This window comes from Vulpes lagopus, chromosome 9, assembly GCF_018345385.1.
Source record: "Vulpes lagopus strain Blue_001 chromosome 9, ASM1834538v1, whole genome shotgun sequence".
In the NCBI taxonomy this organism is placed as follows: Eukaryota; Metazoa; Chordata; class Mammalia; order Carnivora; family Canidae; genus Vulpes; species Vulpes lagopus.
Window position 1 is genome coordinate 76,143,131 of NC_054832.1, and position 20,209 is coordinate 76,163,339.

At 37.3% G+C, this 20,209-nt stretch overlaps 1 protein-coding gene across 3 annotated transcripts in view; it reads left to right on the forward strand.

Annotated features, from left to right (window-relative positions):
- The window catches only part of LOC121498769 (suppression of tumorigenicity 18 protein), a 123,649-nt gene that overhangs the window by 17,201 nt on the left and 86,239 nt on the right, over window positions 1-20,209 (forward strand). For all 3 annotated transcript variants that reach the window (XM_041768900.1, XM_041768899.1, XM_041768901.1), the window contains exon 3: window positions 799-829. In XM_041768900.1, the coding sequence (XP_041624834.1) occupies window positions 799-829 (31 nt within the window). The remainder of the gene's footprint in view (window positions 1-798; window positions 830-20,209) is intronic.

The following is a 20,209-nucleotide window of genomic DNA, read 5'->3' on the forward strand; positions in this document are numbered from 1 at the left end:
TACTTTAAAAATGTAGGTCTTTTAATTTGCAATTCTTTTTGTACTTTGAATTCTTTTGGCACATAATATACACCCTTAAATAGAGCCAAAATGTTCTTCTAGAAATGAAACAACTGTTTCTCGTGCGGCATGAGTAATCTTTAAAACCACCTGTTGTCTTTCTCAATATGCTGCTTGTCCTTGTGTAGGCAGGTATTTATAAACATGAACTTCTTTAATTCCCATCAGTTGTCAGGAAAAAAATCAAAGCTCTTTTTTCTACAAGATTCTTATTTTTAAAACAATGTTGATATTAACATAGTTAAAGCCTATCTTCCTCTTTCTATACATATGAAACTTATGGAACATAACTAATCTTGGGACACATTCACTTAGTAAAAAATTTCCCAGTTTTGTATAAATACTTGTTTAATGCCAATAAAAATGTAAGTTTAGAATTCTTTTGGAAAATTTTCTATGAACAATAAAATTGACTTAAAATATAATTCAAAACCTTTGTGTTCTCATAAGTTTTTAATGAGTCTTTAGAGACAGGTATTTAGAAAATCCAATCCACAACTGCAAGGTCCCAGGGTCACCTAAGGCACTAAAACCAGCATCATCTATTCTGGGCTATATTCATCTCTCCACTGGTGTCCACTCCAAAGTACCCGAACCAGAAATGATCAATTCACCCAGGGGGAAGTTAAGTCGGGTTCGTATGAACCACTTATTGGTCATTATCTCTAGGTGGGTGAAAAGTCATACAGTTTTCAAATTTATAAACTGATTTTTTTCTCCTTTTCTTTTTGTCAACAGTGCCAATAGATTCTCTAATTCAGGAGCTCAGGTAAGATTTGCCCCACATTACTTTTTCTAGTATCGATCAGCTTTGATTATTAGAATGTTTTTACTTTTCAAGCTTGAGGATTCCTGTGGTAGTCGGAGGAATAGGCCAACAGGTTTATTTGCCTATACCCAAAGGAGAAAAGAAAGGGAAAAGCCATCCATAATTGATTCAAAAAATTAGGGCTTCCATTTTGATAACAAAACACAACATTTTGCCATAATGCAGTTTCCCACTTTTCTCTGTGGAGTGCTTGCTGCTTGTGTGTCCACAACTCGCATGTGGTTGATTTGTGCCCAGGTGATGAGTGAAGAATTGAGCTGTCATCTGTGAGCCTAAAAGATGACCCAAGTCCTAAGTTCCCCACTTTTTGTTTTAAATACTTAGATAATTCTATCATAAATTTTTAAATATAAGCATTGGGAAATAATAGGTTTGTGAGTGTGTCTGTTCATTTCCACCCTAGATACTGTGAAAGCACCTCAGACAATGTTTTGGAAATTCCATCCTAATACGTTTTGCAGAATAAACTCCAATTAGTTGTTGGTTTTTTTGTTTTGTTTGTTTTTCTGCAGAATCCCTGTCAAGGCATAGTTTATTAAAAAAAAAAGTACATTTTGAAAAAGAAACACATGCTGACATACATATTTGTACTGGTGATATTTTTTAGAGAAATTGTTTTGGGAGCAAGATGAGTCTTTCGTCCCTTGTCCCTTGTTTGCTATTGCAAACCCAGAAAGTCTCAATCCTACCATCTAATCCACCTTTCTGAAAACAATGGTCTATATGTGTTTCTCAGGGAAATGTTTGAAAACTAGAGAGTGTATAACAGCATTTGACACATACCAAAATTTACACCATGTTCGTGAACAGTTTACACGGTTATTTTTCTAGGCAGCTGTGTTCTGCAATTTCCAGAAGCAAGGGCTCTCCTAGTTACTTCCATGTCTCATAGGATTCACCTTGTCGAAGTTTTGGTTCACCTATTTAGCGAAACATGTATCTATCAGAATGGAATATAGGCTTTCATGCTGATGCCCTTGTCTGAGGAAATTTGTTAGTAGGGAGTCCCTAGCCCTGGCTACACTTTCAATTTCATGATTTGGAAGTTCACATTTTACATTTTAAATTATTTGAGCAGAAAGGGGAATGCACCCTCACATCAGGACAGGATTAAATGAATGGTCTGGCTTGCTTAATTTCTTTTTAAATCTGCGCTCATTTAGAATTCCTATCTGGAGACTTTATGTTCTCTACAGAATGATCAAGACAAGTTTAAGATGATCAAGGTCTTAAAGCACATGAGATGTTTGCCCTATCAGGAGGTGGTTTCCTGGTGGTCCAAGCAGAATCAAGGACTAAGGAACTCACAGTCTTCCCTGCTGTTGAAATGACTGTCTCCAGTCAGTCTTTTTAGGGAGTCAAACCATTCTTGGGAGGGACAGGGCTTTTTGAGTGATGTGTCTTGAAAAATAACTTGAAAAAGAAAAGAGGATTTTGAAGGAATGAATAAGTGTGTGTTTTGGCTTAAGGAGAGATATCTAGTTCATCGAGAAAAAGGAAGAAATTAGCAGAGAGAAGCGACTTTGTAGGGAAAAGTTTAATATAAACTTCCTGGAGAAATAGAGAATTGCTACATAAGCACACTGTTAGCTTTAGCAATTAAAATAAAACTAATATATATTGAGGTCTTGTTGTGTGCCAGATACTCTTGAGCTTTCTTTGGCACATTTCTGTTTCATGTAGCCCTCACAATAACCTTATAAGGTAGGAATGATGGCAGTTCCAATTTTCAGATGAAGAAAGTGAAATAACTAGCCCAAGATTACGCAGCTAGTTAGTAGTCCAGACTTCTGACTCAGGCCAGCTTCTCAACTAACAGGCTGTGCTTTCCCTCATACAGAATTAATACTAACAATTTAGAATATAAATAAAAAAGAAATGGTTTGTTGTCCATCTTGTCAGTGGCTGGAGTTTTGAAAGTCTATATGTTAACCCTTATGGCCTGTTTTTCAATAGCTTAGGTTTCTGAAATTCAAATGAAGATATTTTGATTAAAAGTAATCATGTTTCCTATTTCCCTAATTCTCTACAATTTATTTTGGTCAAATATTCAATTTTGCCTACTTTGTCATTAGATCAACTCAGATAGCTGGTGATAATTGCTGGGAAAATTCATAGGCAAAATTAATTCACCTATTTTTCTTTAAGAAGGATCAGTTTATAAAAATTACTGATTAGTTAATTTTACAATTACTTATTTTGAACAGAATGTTCATGCTTAGGCTGAATAAGTTCCAAATTGTTTCTTAAAGTGGTGTAAGTTGACCCAAGTATAGACCTGAACTATCATTCTATATAAATCTTGGGAAAACATTTTGATTTATACAGAAGGTTATATTTTTAGTGTCTTTGAAATTTTTGCACCACTTTATCCATTTGCTACAATTGCTGCTGCAGTTGATTCTGCAGATTTGTTGTGCTCTGGAATCCAGAATTTTTGTGTGCCTGAATTCCGAGTATCTTAGGATATGTGGCACATTTTATCCAGTGTAAAAGTTACGGCAATTTTCTAGGGAATGTTGGCAACTTTATTTAGTTCTTTTTAGAATGCATTGGACATGTTATTGCTTCTAGAGCTACTACTTACAAAAATACTAATACAAATGAAGCGAATTTAAATATACTGTATATTGTTCATGACACTAATAAAAATTGATAGTGACATTCTCATCTTCTTATTATACTCTATGTCAGCTACTATCATCACCATTAAAAAAGCAATTTATAACCACAGGCCCACCTTTAATCACATTCCTTATTAGCATTTCCAGTCTTTCCTCCAACACAATTCAGGTTACAGGTGGTGTCGAGATGGCATTCTCATGTCTTTCTAAATCATGACCATTGTATTGTCTCTGCTTTTCTTTTATTACTATTATCCTTAATCTGATCTGAATGCTATTGCATCTACTAATATTGGTAATTGTCTCATGCATTGGCAAAGTGTTTTACACCAGTCCAGCCCTTTCCTCTAATTAGGGAAATATATTCTAGCCTCTGAAATGGCTTTCCTATGTGACTACTTAGAGACACAAATGAATTCAAGACTCTTAAGTGTATTAGAGTCAAATCCCACTGTCCTTTCACGGCCTTATTGCTGCTCACCAATGTGTTGTCATAAATTTTGTAGTGAACAGTTTGGTTGTCTCTTTCTACTTTATTTTATTGTGTGTAATTTCTTCATTTAAAAATTGTATCACTTGGCATTTTCTTGTAAGTTTTAAAATGTTAAGCATTTTATAAGATCTGTAATCAATAGCCTATAGATTTAATCGTAACCTTTAGCATGTGAAAAAATTTGTGACTTACATTTTTAAATGGCTTTCTCTTTTTTCTTCTGGTTTATTTCATTCACAAGAGTTCTTATATCAATTAAATATTTTACGTGAGGTGTCTGGGTGGCTCCGTTGGTTAAGCATCTGCCTTCTACCCAGGTCTTTATCCCGGAGTCCTGGGATGATTGAGCTCCCTGCTCAGCAGGAAGTCTGTTTCCTCCCTCTGCCCCTCACTCTACTCATGCTCTCTCTCTCTCTTGCTCTCAAATAAACAAAAAATATTTTGAAAACAACATTTTACTTAATACTTAATAGCTTTATTCACAATTTTGAGGGGAAATAGAATTTCTTTCAATAAGTATGATTTTATTGCCACTACTTGTTGCACAGAGATTTCTGGAGATGACAACTAAAGGAAATAAAAGGGACCTGAGCGGCTTTCTAAAATAAAGTGTTCCACAAATCCATCATCCAGGTTAAAGGAAATCAGTTGCTGTAATTACAAGGTTAGATAAAAGAAGGAAGAAAGACTCTTTTTTCCTTTCATTGCTATGATTTCCAAATGCAGGACTTAGTTCATGTTTTAGATTTTTATAATGTATCTGCAACATTCATGTTAGCGATATGCCTTCCTAAATCTTATTACCAAGCCTATAAATTAGAATCCAAAAACCTGACACCTTAAAGAAAACTCATTTTCTTGTAGGCCACTTTGGGGGCAAGTGGGACTGATAATTAAGGCAGCTGATGATTAGGATTGGATGTAGGAGAGAAGTGTCCATGTGAGGGTGCCTGAGGCATCCTTGTTCATCGCCCGCTCTCCACCTTCCTCATCCTCACCTCTGCGTAACGGGTAGGCTGTTGCTGGACATGTGACATTGAGGCCTAAGATGAGTTAACCCTCCAAAAAGATAATATTGTTTACTTACTATGGTAAGAGAGTGTCTTGAAATAGATTAGGGAGACTTCCAACAAGAATTAAATTTTAAAAAGAGTTTTATTTAATGAGAAAATCCCATTAGCTATAATTCTATCACATGTTTATGTATTTATGTAGCTTTTTTTTCCTTTGTAGCTTTTAATAGCATTGAGCACTGAACCTACTATTGAGTGGGGCTTCAATAGGTACCTCTTGAGTGAGTGGCTGAAAGAACAAGCAGTGTCTAATTGGATCCACACAAGCCACCTGGGGGGTAGCCAGGACAAAGGGAATTAGCCACATTTAACTCATGAGCCAAGTTTGGGGAAGTTAAGTGCTTTATACAAGGTATCTGAGTAATAAGTGACTGAACTAAAAGTAAAACTTAGGTCCTGTATGTGGTCCAGGGCACATCCCATGCTTCCTGGTACCCACTGCAGCCACTGTCTTATTTTCCACTACTGTACGACCAGTACAGTTTTTTTTTTTTTTTTTACTTTTTAGAGCAGTTTTAGGTCCGCAGAATAACTGAGCAGAAGGTGGAAGGTACAGGGACTCCCCATAGGCCTCGTTCCCCAACACAAATAGCCTCCCCCATATCTGTACCCCTCCACTAGAGCAGAGCAGTATATTTGTTAAAACTGATGAACCCATATGAACACATCAGCATTCCAATTCATCATCCACTTTTGGGAGAAATATTTATCTGAACTTTATCATTGAATTAATAAATCAAGTTTAAATATATCAGCTAACTAACCCCAGTACCTTTTCTTTATTTACCATAGTGCCAATTATAAAGAGGCCATTGTCCTTTCTTTCTAGGTTTTTTTTTCCCCATGAATTGACCATGTAATTTTAAGTCTATATTAAAGTATCAGGAGATTATACAAATATGTGTATTCTTTATTTGTTTTTCCTTTCAAAATACTACATCCTAGGTGATAGTCAACCATGGACCTTTTACTTCAAAGACTGATTTTGTAGCATGGGAGGTGTGTGCCACTTAACATCCACCTAAGGCTGACGACAGGCATTTAGAAATGGGGCAACATTGGGGTCCTGTCCCTTCACAGCACGTTGAACTTAGAGACTGAATGGCTGTGTATTTGCCAGTTTGTACACACCATATATATATCTGTCTATATAGTATATATTATATATAAAATTATGATTACATGGGATGGAGCATTGCCCAACTTAATTGTTTATGTCCTACTTTATAATGTCTGCATTTCAGAAAAATATTATGGAGCTTCTAAGTAAATATCCAGAGTAAAATTTCTCAGTAGACAGAAAATTAATGGTATTAGTGTAACAAGCCCAGGGAGTTATGTGATAATGTCACTGTGGGTGAAGTGAGAGAAGTACTACCGGCATGTAGAGGGAGGGACCACCTCCAACCTGAGGATCAAATGTGACCTGAGCCCTGGCTACTCAGAATGCCAGTATGCTTAGCACCCATCCCAGACTACTTCTGCCTTTTAATACATCACAAAACTACTAACAGATATACTAAAGTTTGAGAAGTGCTGGCTTAGACTTTACTACTTACTTGGAGAAGCTCTTCTCTCTGCTGCTAATTTTCAATGGTGTGAATTGGCAGGAAAGTCAAATGTTTGGATTTCTTTGGGATTTTCTTAGTTTGTGAATTCTTGGGTTAATGTTAATGATTTTTTGCTGCACAGAAGATTCCTCAGCCCAGAAGGCAGCAGGACTTGACATTTGAACACCTCCCCTAGGTCACCGTTAACCACTGACAGGCCTCCAGAACCTAGAGCTGCTATTAACTGCTTGTTTGAATTTCTGTTTGATGAAAAGAAGCAGAATACTGAACAATTTTAACAGTAGTGTAGCAAAAGGAGAAGCCTTGGTCTCTTGTGACTCTTAGTTTTGACCTCTAGGAAGTGTTTGAAATCAACCAGATCTGCCTTAAATATTTTTTTGCATATCATTAGATAGAGAAAATATGTAAGGATGCTTGCTATTTATTTATTTATTTATTTATTTATTTATTTATGTATTTATTTATTTATTCATGAGAGACACGGAGAGGCAGAGACACAGGTAAAGGGAGAGGCAGGCTTCCTGTGGGGAGCCTGATGTCGGACTCGGTCCTGGGACCCTGGGATCACGCCCTGGGTAGAAGCCAGGTGCTCAACTGCTCAGACACCCAGGAGTGCCATGTAAGGATGCCTTTTAAGGATCATTTTATATGCCTCCACAGATGACACATGCAGAGTGTGTTCTCCAAGTTTTTAATGATTGTGTCTCAAGCAAAATCCAGAATCTCTATCAACTCCCATCGGTCAGATGATTGCCTTGTCACTTTGACATATTGGTAACTAATATGCTGAGCTTCCTTCTAACTTGCTCGGGCCCTTCACAGTATATTTGTTCCCTCTGGTAAGCAGTTTCTCCTGCTAATGTGCTCTTGAGCACCTCTAATGCAACAGAATTATTTAACACTATTGCTTGTTTTGACTCATCCTTCTTGAAGAAGGACGTCGACTTTAACCTTCAGGCAGAACACTTCATCTCTTGGTTGTTACCTTTTAGGTAAACGATATCCCTATATGAAGTCCCATTTCAATTGCATAGTATGTCTGCAAAAATGGTGTTTTCGACATCTTAACGATATTTTTTCTGCGTAAAGTGTGAACTGAAATAAGTATGTCCTACAGTGTTGACAGGTCAGCTCCCACAACCAAAACATGATGTGCTTGAGTCTTCATTCTTCACAGTGGGTGATTTCTCATGATGCTCATGCAGACCCTTACTTAGGATTTGAAAGATTCAAGTGGTAGAAAGAACACTGGGTTAACGGTAGTCCTGGGTTCTGGAGGTTCTGTCAGTGGCCGGTGTGTGACTGTGGAGAGGTGTTTAAATGTCAAGTTTTGCTGCCTTCTTGGCTAAAGAAACTTAGCACTTTCAATCCTGGCCCCCGAATTCATCTAACTGCCCTCCATCCCCGTCCCAAAATAACATCTAACATTTAACGTCTTGCTTTATTCACACCTATCTTCTGAGTTCGTCCTTACCATTGAACCTCCCCTTGACTACCTTTGCACCTGATCTTGTTTTCCTTGCACAATCCTTCTCCTTGTTTATTTTCTCCTTTTGAAGGAGAAAGCATTTACCCCCCCTTTTAAAAAAAGATTTACCTATTTATCTTAGAGAGAAGAGAGAGAGAGAGAGAGTGGGCTGGTGGGGAGAAGAGAGAGATCCTTAAGCAGACTCCCTGGTGAGCACGGAGGCCCACTCCAGGCTCCATCTCAGGAACCTGAGATTATGACCTGAGCTAAAATCAAGTGTTGGATGCTTCACTGACTGAGCCATCCAGATTCCCCCTACACACACACGTTGTGTGATGGGCGAGGGGGCGGCCCCTTTCTGACCGCGGGGCCTGCTGCACCGAGCTGGGGTGCTGGCGGCCCATGCACCCTTTTTTAAAGCATTTTTTTTCTTTTTAGCATTTTTTTTTCCTAATCACCTTTGTCTTCACATTTTGTTTTCTTAATCTTCCCACCATACTATTTCCTATAGGAAAATCCATTCCTAAAGCTATTGCTTATTCTTCTTTTTATAAAATGTTCTTTCCATGTCAACTCTGTGATAGTCTACTCCTGGCAAAACTCTTTCCTTCATCTTTTCCCATTTGGGATTCATACTTACTCTTTAAAGCGAATGACTAATGTCATCTCCTCCAATAACTGTCCCTGTGACCTCCCAGGCTGACTAATACTTTTTTCCATTGTGTACTCAAAGTACTTCTTTTCTTGTCTGTGTTAAAGCACTTATTATGTTGAATCATAGCTATTTTATTATTCATTCATCCATCTGTCCACCCATTCAAAAGAAAGCAGATCCCCTGCTTTCAAGTTTAGAGTTTGGGGAAAATTAAAAAAAAAAAAAAAAGCTAAAAACTAAAAAATTTTAATTAGTCACATACAATTCTGTCTTTTTGATACACTTTTTTAAATGAGCTTTTTAAGGACAAAGAATCCATTTTATTCACCATTTTGTCCCTAGTACATGATGTTACTCAAAAAATACTTTATTTTACGTTGTCTACCAATGTTTGTTTTTAGAATAAATAATGTAGTTAGTAACTCATTGTAAAGGAATTTCTATTTAATGTTGATTCTCTTTAACTATTTTCATATAGTGCCCACACTTCTTTGTTTCCAAATTTTTAGACTCTTTCCCTAGTTCTGTCCCCTTAAAGTCAAGACCTTTTAGGCAGCAAAACTCCTACAAGAAATATATTTTATCAAAATGTCAAACATAAAAATGAGGTGCTCTTTATTCTCTTAACTCCTCCTTTGGTTTCACTTGGTCATTTTCAGTCAGGAAGAGAAACCAGAACTGGAATAGAAAAATCATATTTTTATGTTGGTATGAAGGGATCAGTCAAGTGAGTCTCTGGACAGGAGTAGCCTCATGCCACAAGGTCAGAAAGTAAAGCCACAGCTGGACATGTGGACGCTTAGAAGAAATCCAAGGCTGGGGCAGACAGTGTCAATAAAGAATGGCTTTTAAATGTGGGTTTTCTTTAAAGATCCTAATCTTGGTTCTCAGCCTGGGGCCCAGAGCACAGTCTCATCTTCAGGGGAGGCATACATAGAGATTGTTCTCAAAGGTGGGGTAGGGGTCTGTTCTAGGGACTCCTTTCAAAATCAGGGCCAGGGAAGTGAACCTATGTAGGGAAATGATTGCAATATGTCTCTGAGGGCACACTCTCCACCTTCTTTCCTGTGTGGGAGTCACAGAAGAAACTCCATTCTTCCACGTCACTCCTATGAGAATGGGGAGAATTTAGACTCCAGACTCCCCACGGTATTTGTGGTGATTGCTCCAATCTTCTGGGGGACCCTCTGTCTTTGTAAGTGGAAGTTAACACAAATCCTGCAACCTGTCCTGCAGAGTCACTAAGCTCTAGGTTCCTTGAAGTAAGGACTGGCGGGTTCATTTTTCCATGATCATTTTTTTTTAAATCTTGGCTTCCTAGCAACCTGCAGTTCACTTCCTGATTTCCTCCTACGTCTTCGTATATTCTTAGTTCTCATTGCTAGTTCCTCCTCAATATCCCAAACGCTAAACACTGGATCCCTCCAGGTGTGTCCTTGACCCTTTTAGCTGGTGATCCTTCGATGATCTCATTTAGGCTTTTAGTACATCTACAGGAAAATAAATCTTTCTTCCCTAAACTTCAAACTTGTATCTCCAGCTGTATAGTCAGCATCTCCAAAAAGATGCCTCAAGTATATCTCAAAAGTAATCATCCAAAATTGAAAGCACAACTTCTATAAGCAGGACACATCCACAGCCTTGCCCGTATTAGTAATTGGGGAAGCACAAAGTCCTGGAGCCTCCTTGACTTTTCCCCTCATACCCAGTATGCAATCTCTCTGACATTCTTATGGCTTGAATTTCAAGAGAAATCCACAATCTGACCATTTCTCACCATGCCCACTGCTATTACTAGGCTTCCAACCCATCAGGTTTTAAAGCAACCTCCTCACTGGTTTCCTTACGTCTGTCCCTTTAGCAACCTGCAGTTCACTCCACAAGGCAGCCAGAATGGTCTTGTTAATGTGAAGCCAGACCATGTCACCCCTCTTCTCAAAACGTCCTGATAGGTTTCCCTTTTCTCAAAAGAAAGACAAAATTCTTAATCTGACCTGGTCTCTTTGACCTTTCCATTGCCCCTTGTATGCCCATGCGCCTCCCTAGATAAGACTGCTGATGCTTCAGGCCTTTACATGCTGTTCCCTGTGCCTAGAATGCTGTTCCTTGCAGAGTTGCATGTCTCGCTCCCTTTCTTACTTCAAGTCTTTACTCAAATGCCTCCTTGTCAGCAAGGCCTTCCCTGACCTCAGCCTTTCGAATACTAAGCCCTCATTTCTCAGCTTTCTCTATTCTCCTTCCCTGTTTTATTTTTGGTGGAAATAAAAGATAGACTACCTTTTAAAACGTGGTACAACTACTTGTTACTTTGTTTTTAATCTGTCTCTTTTCATGGCATTGTTGCTTTCTGACAGCAGGAATTGTTATCTTTCATTTCATTGATGATATCCTCAAATCTAGAACAGTGCCTGATGCATATAAGGAAAAAATGAAAAACTTGGCATAAATGCGGTCTGAGTGCTACAGAAGGCACTGGAATAAGACAAGAACTTACAACTTTTGAAATAGCCTAAAGGTCATGAAAACACGGTGTGATGATTCCTATAAAATAGATTTATGTAAGAGAGCACAAGGAATGAGCAGGTAATAGTGGTGAGGGTTTGCCTTGAGTTGGAAGGATAAGAATGTATCTGCCCAGGCAATTCCTATGGGCAAAAAGCAGGCACTCTGTAAAGATGGGTAAAATGAGACTGAATGGCAAACTCTTCCATCAGCATAGTTCTTGGCCTGCTGTGGGTTTGAGTGGCTTGTGAGTGGGTCAATGGAAAAGGGACAGATAAAAACAGAGCTTGTCCCTTGAATGTATATGAAGCCCAATTCCCTCCATTACTTTAAACCCATTTCCACTTGCCCATCCTGAACAAGATTGCCCCATATTTTTAAAAGCAATAAAAAATCATGTATTAGAAGAAAACTTGTACTATTAGATCCAAATGTCTTTATATATATTTTTTATTTTGTGCTTTAGCGAATTAAGCTTTGACATTCAGTTTATTTCTATATCTAAAACAAAGGCAGGATGATATCTTGACAACACTGTAGACCAAGCCTGCAAACAGGTTTTTAACCTCATGATACTTATTAATCATGGAATCATCCTTATAAATGACTTATAACACAGTTCCCAGAAGCCCACCCAACTAATATGTGGATCAAATGGTGAAATGAGTATCCGGAGCCCTCCCATGCCCTGAAGCACTACTGTCCACATGAAATGAGTGGAACCCTGGCTCAGAACTGGGTTCCCAGTTACTTTGGTATTGTCAGGGCAGCACAGTTTTATAATATTCTGAATGAGAATATGAATTTTAAAAAAAAAAATTTACACATTAGAATGTTAAATTTGAATGAAGGCACTGGCAAAATAGTCACTCACTCCTACCTCCACTGGTGAATGAAAAGGTAAGGGCATCCTGTGAGTGGCCCAGGAGGTTGGACAGCCTGCTAGGATGGGAGACAGTAAAGCCAAGGTGGGATCAAGCCTTTCTGCATTGGTGTGGCCTGAGGACAGAGGTGGCCAGGAAGTGGCTCCTTAGAAGCTCTGGTGGTGGATAGCAAGGAAGGCACAGTGCATGTAGAAGGGGTTGGGCTACAGGAAATGATGGGTAGTACTGGTAGGCTTCATTTGTAGTCGAGTGTTTCTAAATCAGGGGCAGCCTTTCAAAGCAAGTTACTTCTGATTCACTAGGATAGTTGGCTGATAAAGCATTTTGCATATTTGTGTGTGTACACATATGTACTTACACATACACACGGAGAGAGACGTTACACATACAGTTATATACACATGATTATAACAATATACTCAAGCAAATGATTCCTACTATCTCAGCACTTCACTATTTTAACCCTTGTTCTTACTTTTAAATGTTATTCCAGGGATCCCTGGGTGGCTCAGCGGTTAAGTGCCTGCCTTCAGCCCAGGGCATGATCCTGGAGACCCAGGATCAAATCCCACATCAGGCTCACTGCATGGAGCCTGCTTCTCCCTCTGCCTGTGTCTCTGCCTCTCTCTCTCTCTCTCTCTCTCTCTCATTCTCTCTCTCTCTCTCTCCTTCACACATGAATAAATAAATAAAATCTTTAAAAAAAAATGTTATTCCAGCGTGGCAGCAAGTTCTGTGAGATGATTCATGACACGATCTGATGAAGTAGAGAAGGACAAATGGGAGCATTCCAAGTATCAGGCAATTCTGTTTCATAGCAAAGACCTTGTGCATATCTGTAGGTTTCTAGTATTTTAGTTCAGGGAACTGAGAAAGGAACCTAGGTCTATGGACCAAATATCTGCATTCGGGTAAAGAAATAAAATTGGCACTTATGATAGTAGTCATAAAACAGCCACATGCTCTTAAAAAGTATTTTGTCATAGTAATTTTAAAAATCAAAAACTACAATATGACCCATATTATTTGATGAAGTTCTGTGTTTGTGTTGGTATCCATGACTGTTGTGTTTTGTTTCCCCTCAGTGGGTATATTTTCCCCTCCTATTGGTGTTTCTGTCTCCGAGACTTTCCACGTTAGGTTGTGCTCAGTGTCTTCGTTTCTGCTCATCTTTGTCAATCTAACTGTGCCCACCTCCACCCCATGCTTAGTCTCTTTCCCTTTTTTCCAGCCTCCCTGACTTCCACTTTTTTTCCTTGTGATCTCTTATAGCTGATCCTCTCTTTCCCTCTCTCTCAACTTTCCTTCTTTTCATAGTGTCTGTCCTTCTGCAAATCTCTTATAAATATCCATGCTAGATCTATCCTACTTGAAATTAAGAAACACATTCTTTTGAATATTGAAAAAAAAATCTATAGTAGAAACCACAATGGGAATTGCTAGAAAAAAATTAGTGAATAATGAAAAGGTCAACCTTGGTAAACTCTGTTCCAGATAACAAAAATAACATGACTCTCCTTCTTACTACAAAATCATACAAATATAAATAATACCTGAAGGAACTATTCATATATAAATTTCATCCAGGAGTAGTAAATTAATTATATTTCAAAGAAAAGAAGCTACTACATTAGATATGGTTGTAATGATCCATTTTTCATAAAAATATTTAATTCTTACATCAAATTTTTAAACCTATATTAAGCTCCATTCTCAACAACAATTCAGAGCCTGCTCCTTAGTGAGAGTTCACATATGTACCTCTTGGGAAAAGGAAAATAGAATGTTCATACTAGAGAACAGAAGGACATCTATCCTTTATTCATTACAGTACTAATTAGACTTTGTGTTTCCAAATCTTCATTTAGAGCCCTACTAAATTAACTTGATTTTACTTATATGGCCCTGGTTGGTGTGTTTCTGGGAGTGACTGACCCCTAGAAACAAAAAGCTCCAAACCCCATCATTAGTTAATGATTTTTACTTTGTTAATAAATGAGATAATTTTCATTACTAAGGATGTGCCTACATCACAAACATGTAGGAATTTGATATTTGATAGGTTTGGACATGGTGCTTATAGAAATAATTCTTGATAAAATCGTCCATGATAAACTTTTGCTTCCCTCTGAGTTGTCTGGCTAATTCACACGATCTTGAATTTATTCACATGGCCATGAGTTAAATATTAATCACCTTTGTTAATTTTGTTCAAAAGTAATTTTAAAGCTGACATTTTTTGATGTGTATTTTACAATCACTGTCACTTACTCCATTCTGATGTTCCATTAAAAAATGAGAGCCAAAGTGGAATTTTGCCAGTGCCTGCATGGAGGGAGGTTCTACATTCTATTCAGCACCTTCCATTAAAGCTTAAAGGTCTCACTCTGATTATTAAACAACTGCAATTTACTTCGAACCTTAAATTTTATGACAAACTGTTTTGTTTTTTTTTTTCTTGAGAAGTGTGCATGGAAGGGTTCTGTTTATCTTCCAGCTGCAGAAAGTGCTTGCTCAGTGGCTACGTGATCTAAACAAATACTCCATAACCTCTAGGAGGCCGCAGGCACCATGCTACACACACATATATAAAGTATAAAATATAAAGTATAAAATATAAATTATTTAAATATGTTTAAATAAAGTAGAAAAAAGATTTAAAGTCAAGGAGAAGACATAGAGTATGTCAGTCCTCACAAGACATTTGCCAAACAAAATAAAATGAAATATTGATTAAATGGGAAGATGATTGAAGCTTTTCAACAGAATTCATGGGGGTGATTTGAAAAGAACAGGAAGATACTTGTATTTAAGATTTCTTTTTCTTTTGAGTTTGAAGTTTGGGCTTAAACTCATTTTCCCCAGGGAAGAGCTAAGCTAGCATGGCTCATTCCTCCCCAGAAAGCAGGGGTTACCTGGCAGTCCAATGGTCCTATTGACCAAGCCTAGGGAAGGAGGAGGAATAGAGGGAGCAAGGGCATCTCCCAACCCCCATTTCAGCCTCAACTATGTCTTTTGCTTTTTAAATTTAACCACTTTAGCGAGCATTTTCCAGTAACAAAATTTCTGCTAGTAACAAAATCGCTATATAAGATTTTATGAAATACTATACTAGGGAACTTAAAGGAGGGTACACTTTATTTTCTTTTAAACATAGGTATTTATGAATATACCCAAAAATGAATGTATGGGATGTTATAGTATACTAATATAATGTACAAAAACACAATATTTTTATCCCCACTATCATGGAATTTCACAGCTTTATTTATTTAACTTTTTATTTTATTTTTGTCTAGGAATACAAACTTTAAAGAAAAGAATTCAGTTTGTTGACTCATTAGTTAAGGTAAAAAGAGTCACTTTGAACTCAATTCTACAAACACATTTAATTTAAATTGTCAAGATACTACTATTATTCAACCACGTGTAATTTTTTTAACTGATAAAATTTTTTTTGTTGTTTTTTTTAAACTGATAAAATCTATATAATAAAATACTTATAGGATCAAATAAGATGATGCCATAATAATCTTCTTCTGGAGTTTTTTTGAGGGGGAGGTGCTTGGGTGGCTCAGTCAGTTAAGTGTGAGTCTTGGTTTTGGCTCAAGTCATGCTTTCAGGGTCATGAAATCTAGCCCCAGGTAGGAGAGTCTGCTTGAGATTCTCTCTCTCTCTCTTCTTCCTTTGCCTCTCACTCTTGTTCACCCATATGCTCTCTCACACTCTCTAAAATAAATAAATAAATCTTTTTAAAAACTTAATTTTTTATTATTTACAAGTAGGGCTATTTTAAATATCTTCCCCTCAAATATAATACTATCTTATAAGGGAAACATTTATGAATTGTGAATTTCATTTTGCTATTTCTTTAGGATTATGTAAGATTCCCTATATTTCGTTTTTCTTAATACTTTGTTTTATTCTGATATTTGACAAAATATAAAACCACATATTTTTATTTTATGTACTTACAAGGAGGTATTTTGAAGTATTAATAAATTGAAATAACAGTCTTGCTTTAATGGAGTTAAATTTCTCAGAAAATAACAAATCTCTTTCTGTATTTAAATTATTTTTTTTATTCTTTTGATATCCTGATCCTAAAATCCACATAATGACCATCTCTTGCTGTCTTTAATTTTCTAACTGTATCCTATTATATCAGCTTCTTTTGGGGAAATCCCCATGACCCATCATATTATGTTTCTGAAAAGACCAATGAACTATTCATATATTGCATGGCTAAGCTGTTGCTATATATTAACTTAATTGTTTACTCAATCTATAAGCAATTGAAAGAAGTTTGGTGGTACACGTATTATTTAGCTGAGATACACCATTTGCTTTTGGCTACAAATTGGAGGAAATTTATATTTTAATTAGACCATATTCCAAATTTTAGCGTATTATTTTGTGTTTTAATGAATGATTGAAGAGTTCTTTCTTTAAAAATTTTTGTTCATGTGAGGATTGAGTTATTTTAAAACTGTATAATTCTTCTGCATTCTTGTAGAGTTTGGAACTGATTGCTTCATCACATCATGTTCATTTGGTCAGTCTTTATGGGGACCAACTAAGATTTCTTGGCTTACCTGCTACTGTTAATTTACCTCCTGTCCGATTTTCAACTGTGTTGCAAAAGCACATCTTCAGTGATGAAGGGAATTATAAGCAAAAGCTCACATGGATCAGTGAACTTTTGCTCCAGAGAGGTGGGCCAATGCATCTTCTGTACTTTCAGTGAGTAGCTTTTTGATGCATCTCCTGGAGAAAGGCAATTTTCTAGTTTCATGTTTGTACTGACGTCATTTTTATATGCTTATGTCTGGGTGGAATTGAACTTCAATGAACATTTACTAAGCATGTCACTAAGACACAGGCCTTATATTATATACAAGAGATATAAAAATAAACAAGAAACAGTCTCTGTTCTCTTGCCGATGTTTTCAGGTTACTGGATGAGACAATTACAATTCAGAGGGTTAAGTTTTATAATAATAGTAAATGCCAAATGCTATGGTGACATAGAAGCAATACACTCTGACAATGTTGCTGAGATGACATACCAAAGGAGGGTATGTTCACCAGCACAAAAGGGCAGCAGGAAGTTTGTAGGGTCTATTCTTAGTGCCACTTACCTATTACCTCACAATTCAGAGCAAGTTATTATTATTATTATTATTATTATTATTATTATTATTTATTGTAAGGTGGCTTTAATGGCTTGACTATTTTATGAAAAAACTGTTGTGGATGTTACACAATTAATCTATCATTCATAAAACTTAATCTCAATTAAATGAGGAGAAAAGAGCATTTATTAGCTGTGGCCTTATAGGAAAAAAATTCCTCCCTCCTATAAACCTGATATTATCAAATAACCTTGCCAGTGGAATCAGTGTTCCATGACAGCAAACTAACCATTGATAAATAGCAACAACTTCAATGCTGACTTTATGACATGAGTAATAGGGGAAGCTTAAATGATAGGTTTACTCTAGAGCACACTCTAGCTTTACATAGCTCTGTAAACATGAGCATAGTCACAAGTTTCCAAGACATAGCTGAGAGAGCTGGCTCATGAATTTCAGGCACTGTCTTTAATGAATGAGCAATATCTATATTGTCCCTGTATAAAAGTAACTTTGCCATTCACAGTAGCCTTTCGGCGCTCTCAGGAATAATGAGACCCATTTCAAATGAACATAGGACTTTAACTTTCCCACAGGGTCCTATCTCCTGATTTCCTACAAACATGGTCAAGTAGATTGTCTGGGTATCCAAACCTCAGAGTGTTGGTGTACAGGGTTTCAGGAAAGGAAGTGATAACTCCTCAAAAAAAAAAAAAAACTTCAGAGAAAATACATTATATCAAATGTGACATTGTGTCTGGGGTAAACATTACTGCACATTTGCCTAAATTCTTACCAGCAATGACTCAGGCATTTAGGATAATCTGTTAATTTTGTGAAAAATATAGTAGAAAAATATTGAAAGCCCAATTTTCTAGTACATAATATCAATATTGTATTTTTTTCTTTTTTTTTTAATAAGGTACTTAGATTTCATTCAGTAGGTAGTATTTTAGATCACTAAAATGAAGCTTATCTGTTAAAACACAGGGACAAGAGCATTCATTCTGTGTACCTCTTCTCTGACCTACTCTCTCACATTTTGCTGTGGCACTCATTTCAAATGTAATTGTATATTCTCTCTTGTCAGTTATTGTGGTCTCATGTGTTTGCTTTCTCTCCCTAGTTAGATAATGAGTTCTTAACAGACATCATGTTTCATACTTTTGTATTTTTTATTATATTGAGCTAATAACAAGCCCCTTGGAAAAGCCACTGAAATATGTCTATTTTTTAAGATTTTAAAATTAAATATATAATGATAAAGACCTATCATGAATGGATATCCCAATGGATTGTGAAAAGCATATATCAAAACAATACACTGTGTTGTCAGATAAACTTTTTTTTTAACCATCAGTCTTTCAAGTAAAAAGTATCAGTGTTTCTTGGTTTTCTGACTGAGTGATAATAAGATGTATCTTTATCTTCTTTATTCAAATGGAGTCAAAAGGAAACCCATGAACTGCAGCCAAGGCCAGAAATTCTCAAGGCATTCAAAACAAACACGCAAGAGGGACTATATCAGTTCTATAAGTCAGGAGGGAGTTTCACACCTACCAGTACTTCCAGCCTAGCCACCAGTACCTGCCTTCAGTCCCCAGGGCTAATCTCATCAATCCTTTACCCAGCATTAGATTCCCTGAGAAACAGACTGAGACAGAAATATGCAACACAATGTGGGGCTTTCTTTGGTGGAGGGCATGCTTATGAGAGCAACACTTGTTTAGAAGAAAGGGCAGCAGGACTGGGCACCGGGAGAAGTTGAACTGCAATGCAGTTGCAACAGAAGCCTTGGCTACTTCTACTGAAAGCTCTGAGATTGCTCTTCAGAGTTTGTCCTGCCTTAAGGCAAAGGTGAATGTGGGCTGCCCCTATGGGGATGTGATTTGGGGTTAGATAGTTCTCTGACTAAGGACAATTCCCAAAAATGGATTTAGCTAAGATCCATTAGATTCTAGCACTCTCACTAAGTGGAGGAAATGAATACCTTAGTCCTGAAGTGGAGAGAGAGTAATGGCATACTATGGTATCCACTATAGTCTACACTTCACAGTTCAAATCCACTTGCTTTGTATATTGTTTATTTTCTACTTACTCTTCTATTAATTCCCTTTATCTTTGCCAAGTATCTCTGCTGATCTAGATGGCTTACTTGGTGGTATGACTCAGACCTTTCTCGTGAAGGGATCTGAGCTCCTAGTCACCATAACATTTAGATTCTCTATGTGCTGCATATGTTGATTTCTTGCCAGGTTTGAGCCAGGAAAAAACAGGAGACACCACAGTGTATCACTTGGGTGCTAAACGTATTCTTCTCTGTCACCAAAATGTAGCAGCAGCCTCACTACTCCAATGACCAAAGTCAGTTACTCCTTCCAGAATGGTGACTCTTCTTTGCTTGCTGACTATCCCAGCAAAAGAAGTCCAAGTGACTGAGAAGCATTCAAGGCTTAAAGTTTAATAGGACTTTTACTATGTTCCCTGGTGGAAGCATTCTTTTTGGGGATCAGGGATCATTAGAACCACAGAACCTAGGTTTGTGATGAGGTATATGTATAGGTCCTCCAAGGTGGTCACTGGAAGTCATAGTAAACCAAACCATTCCTAAGACTACCTCTTAGTTCTTGTACCCATTTATTCAAGGGCATAGCATTATATAATAATCATAAAAGTGCATATTGCCAGTGGACAGGCTTACTCTGGCCTACTCCTCCCCTGTGGCCCAAAACCCAGTGGATGGTGTGTCCTGGTCCAGTGGTTGCAGACAATCTTCACAGAGGACACCCCTTGAATTCCTGGCTCTGTGGTTATGAGGGATTATGTTTAGGGTGCCAAGGGACTGAAACATCATAGAGACAGTTCTTGGCAGGCTACCACTGTCAGGTCATTACACAGAGAGCAGACTGAGACAT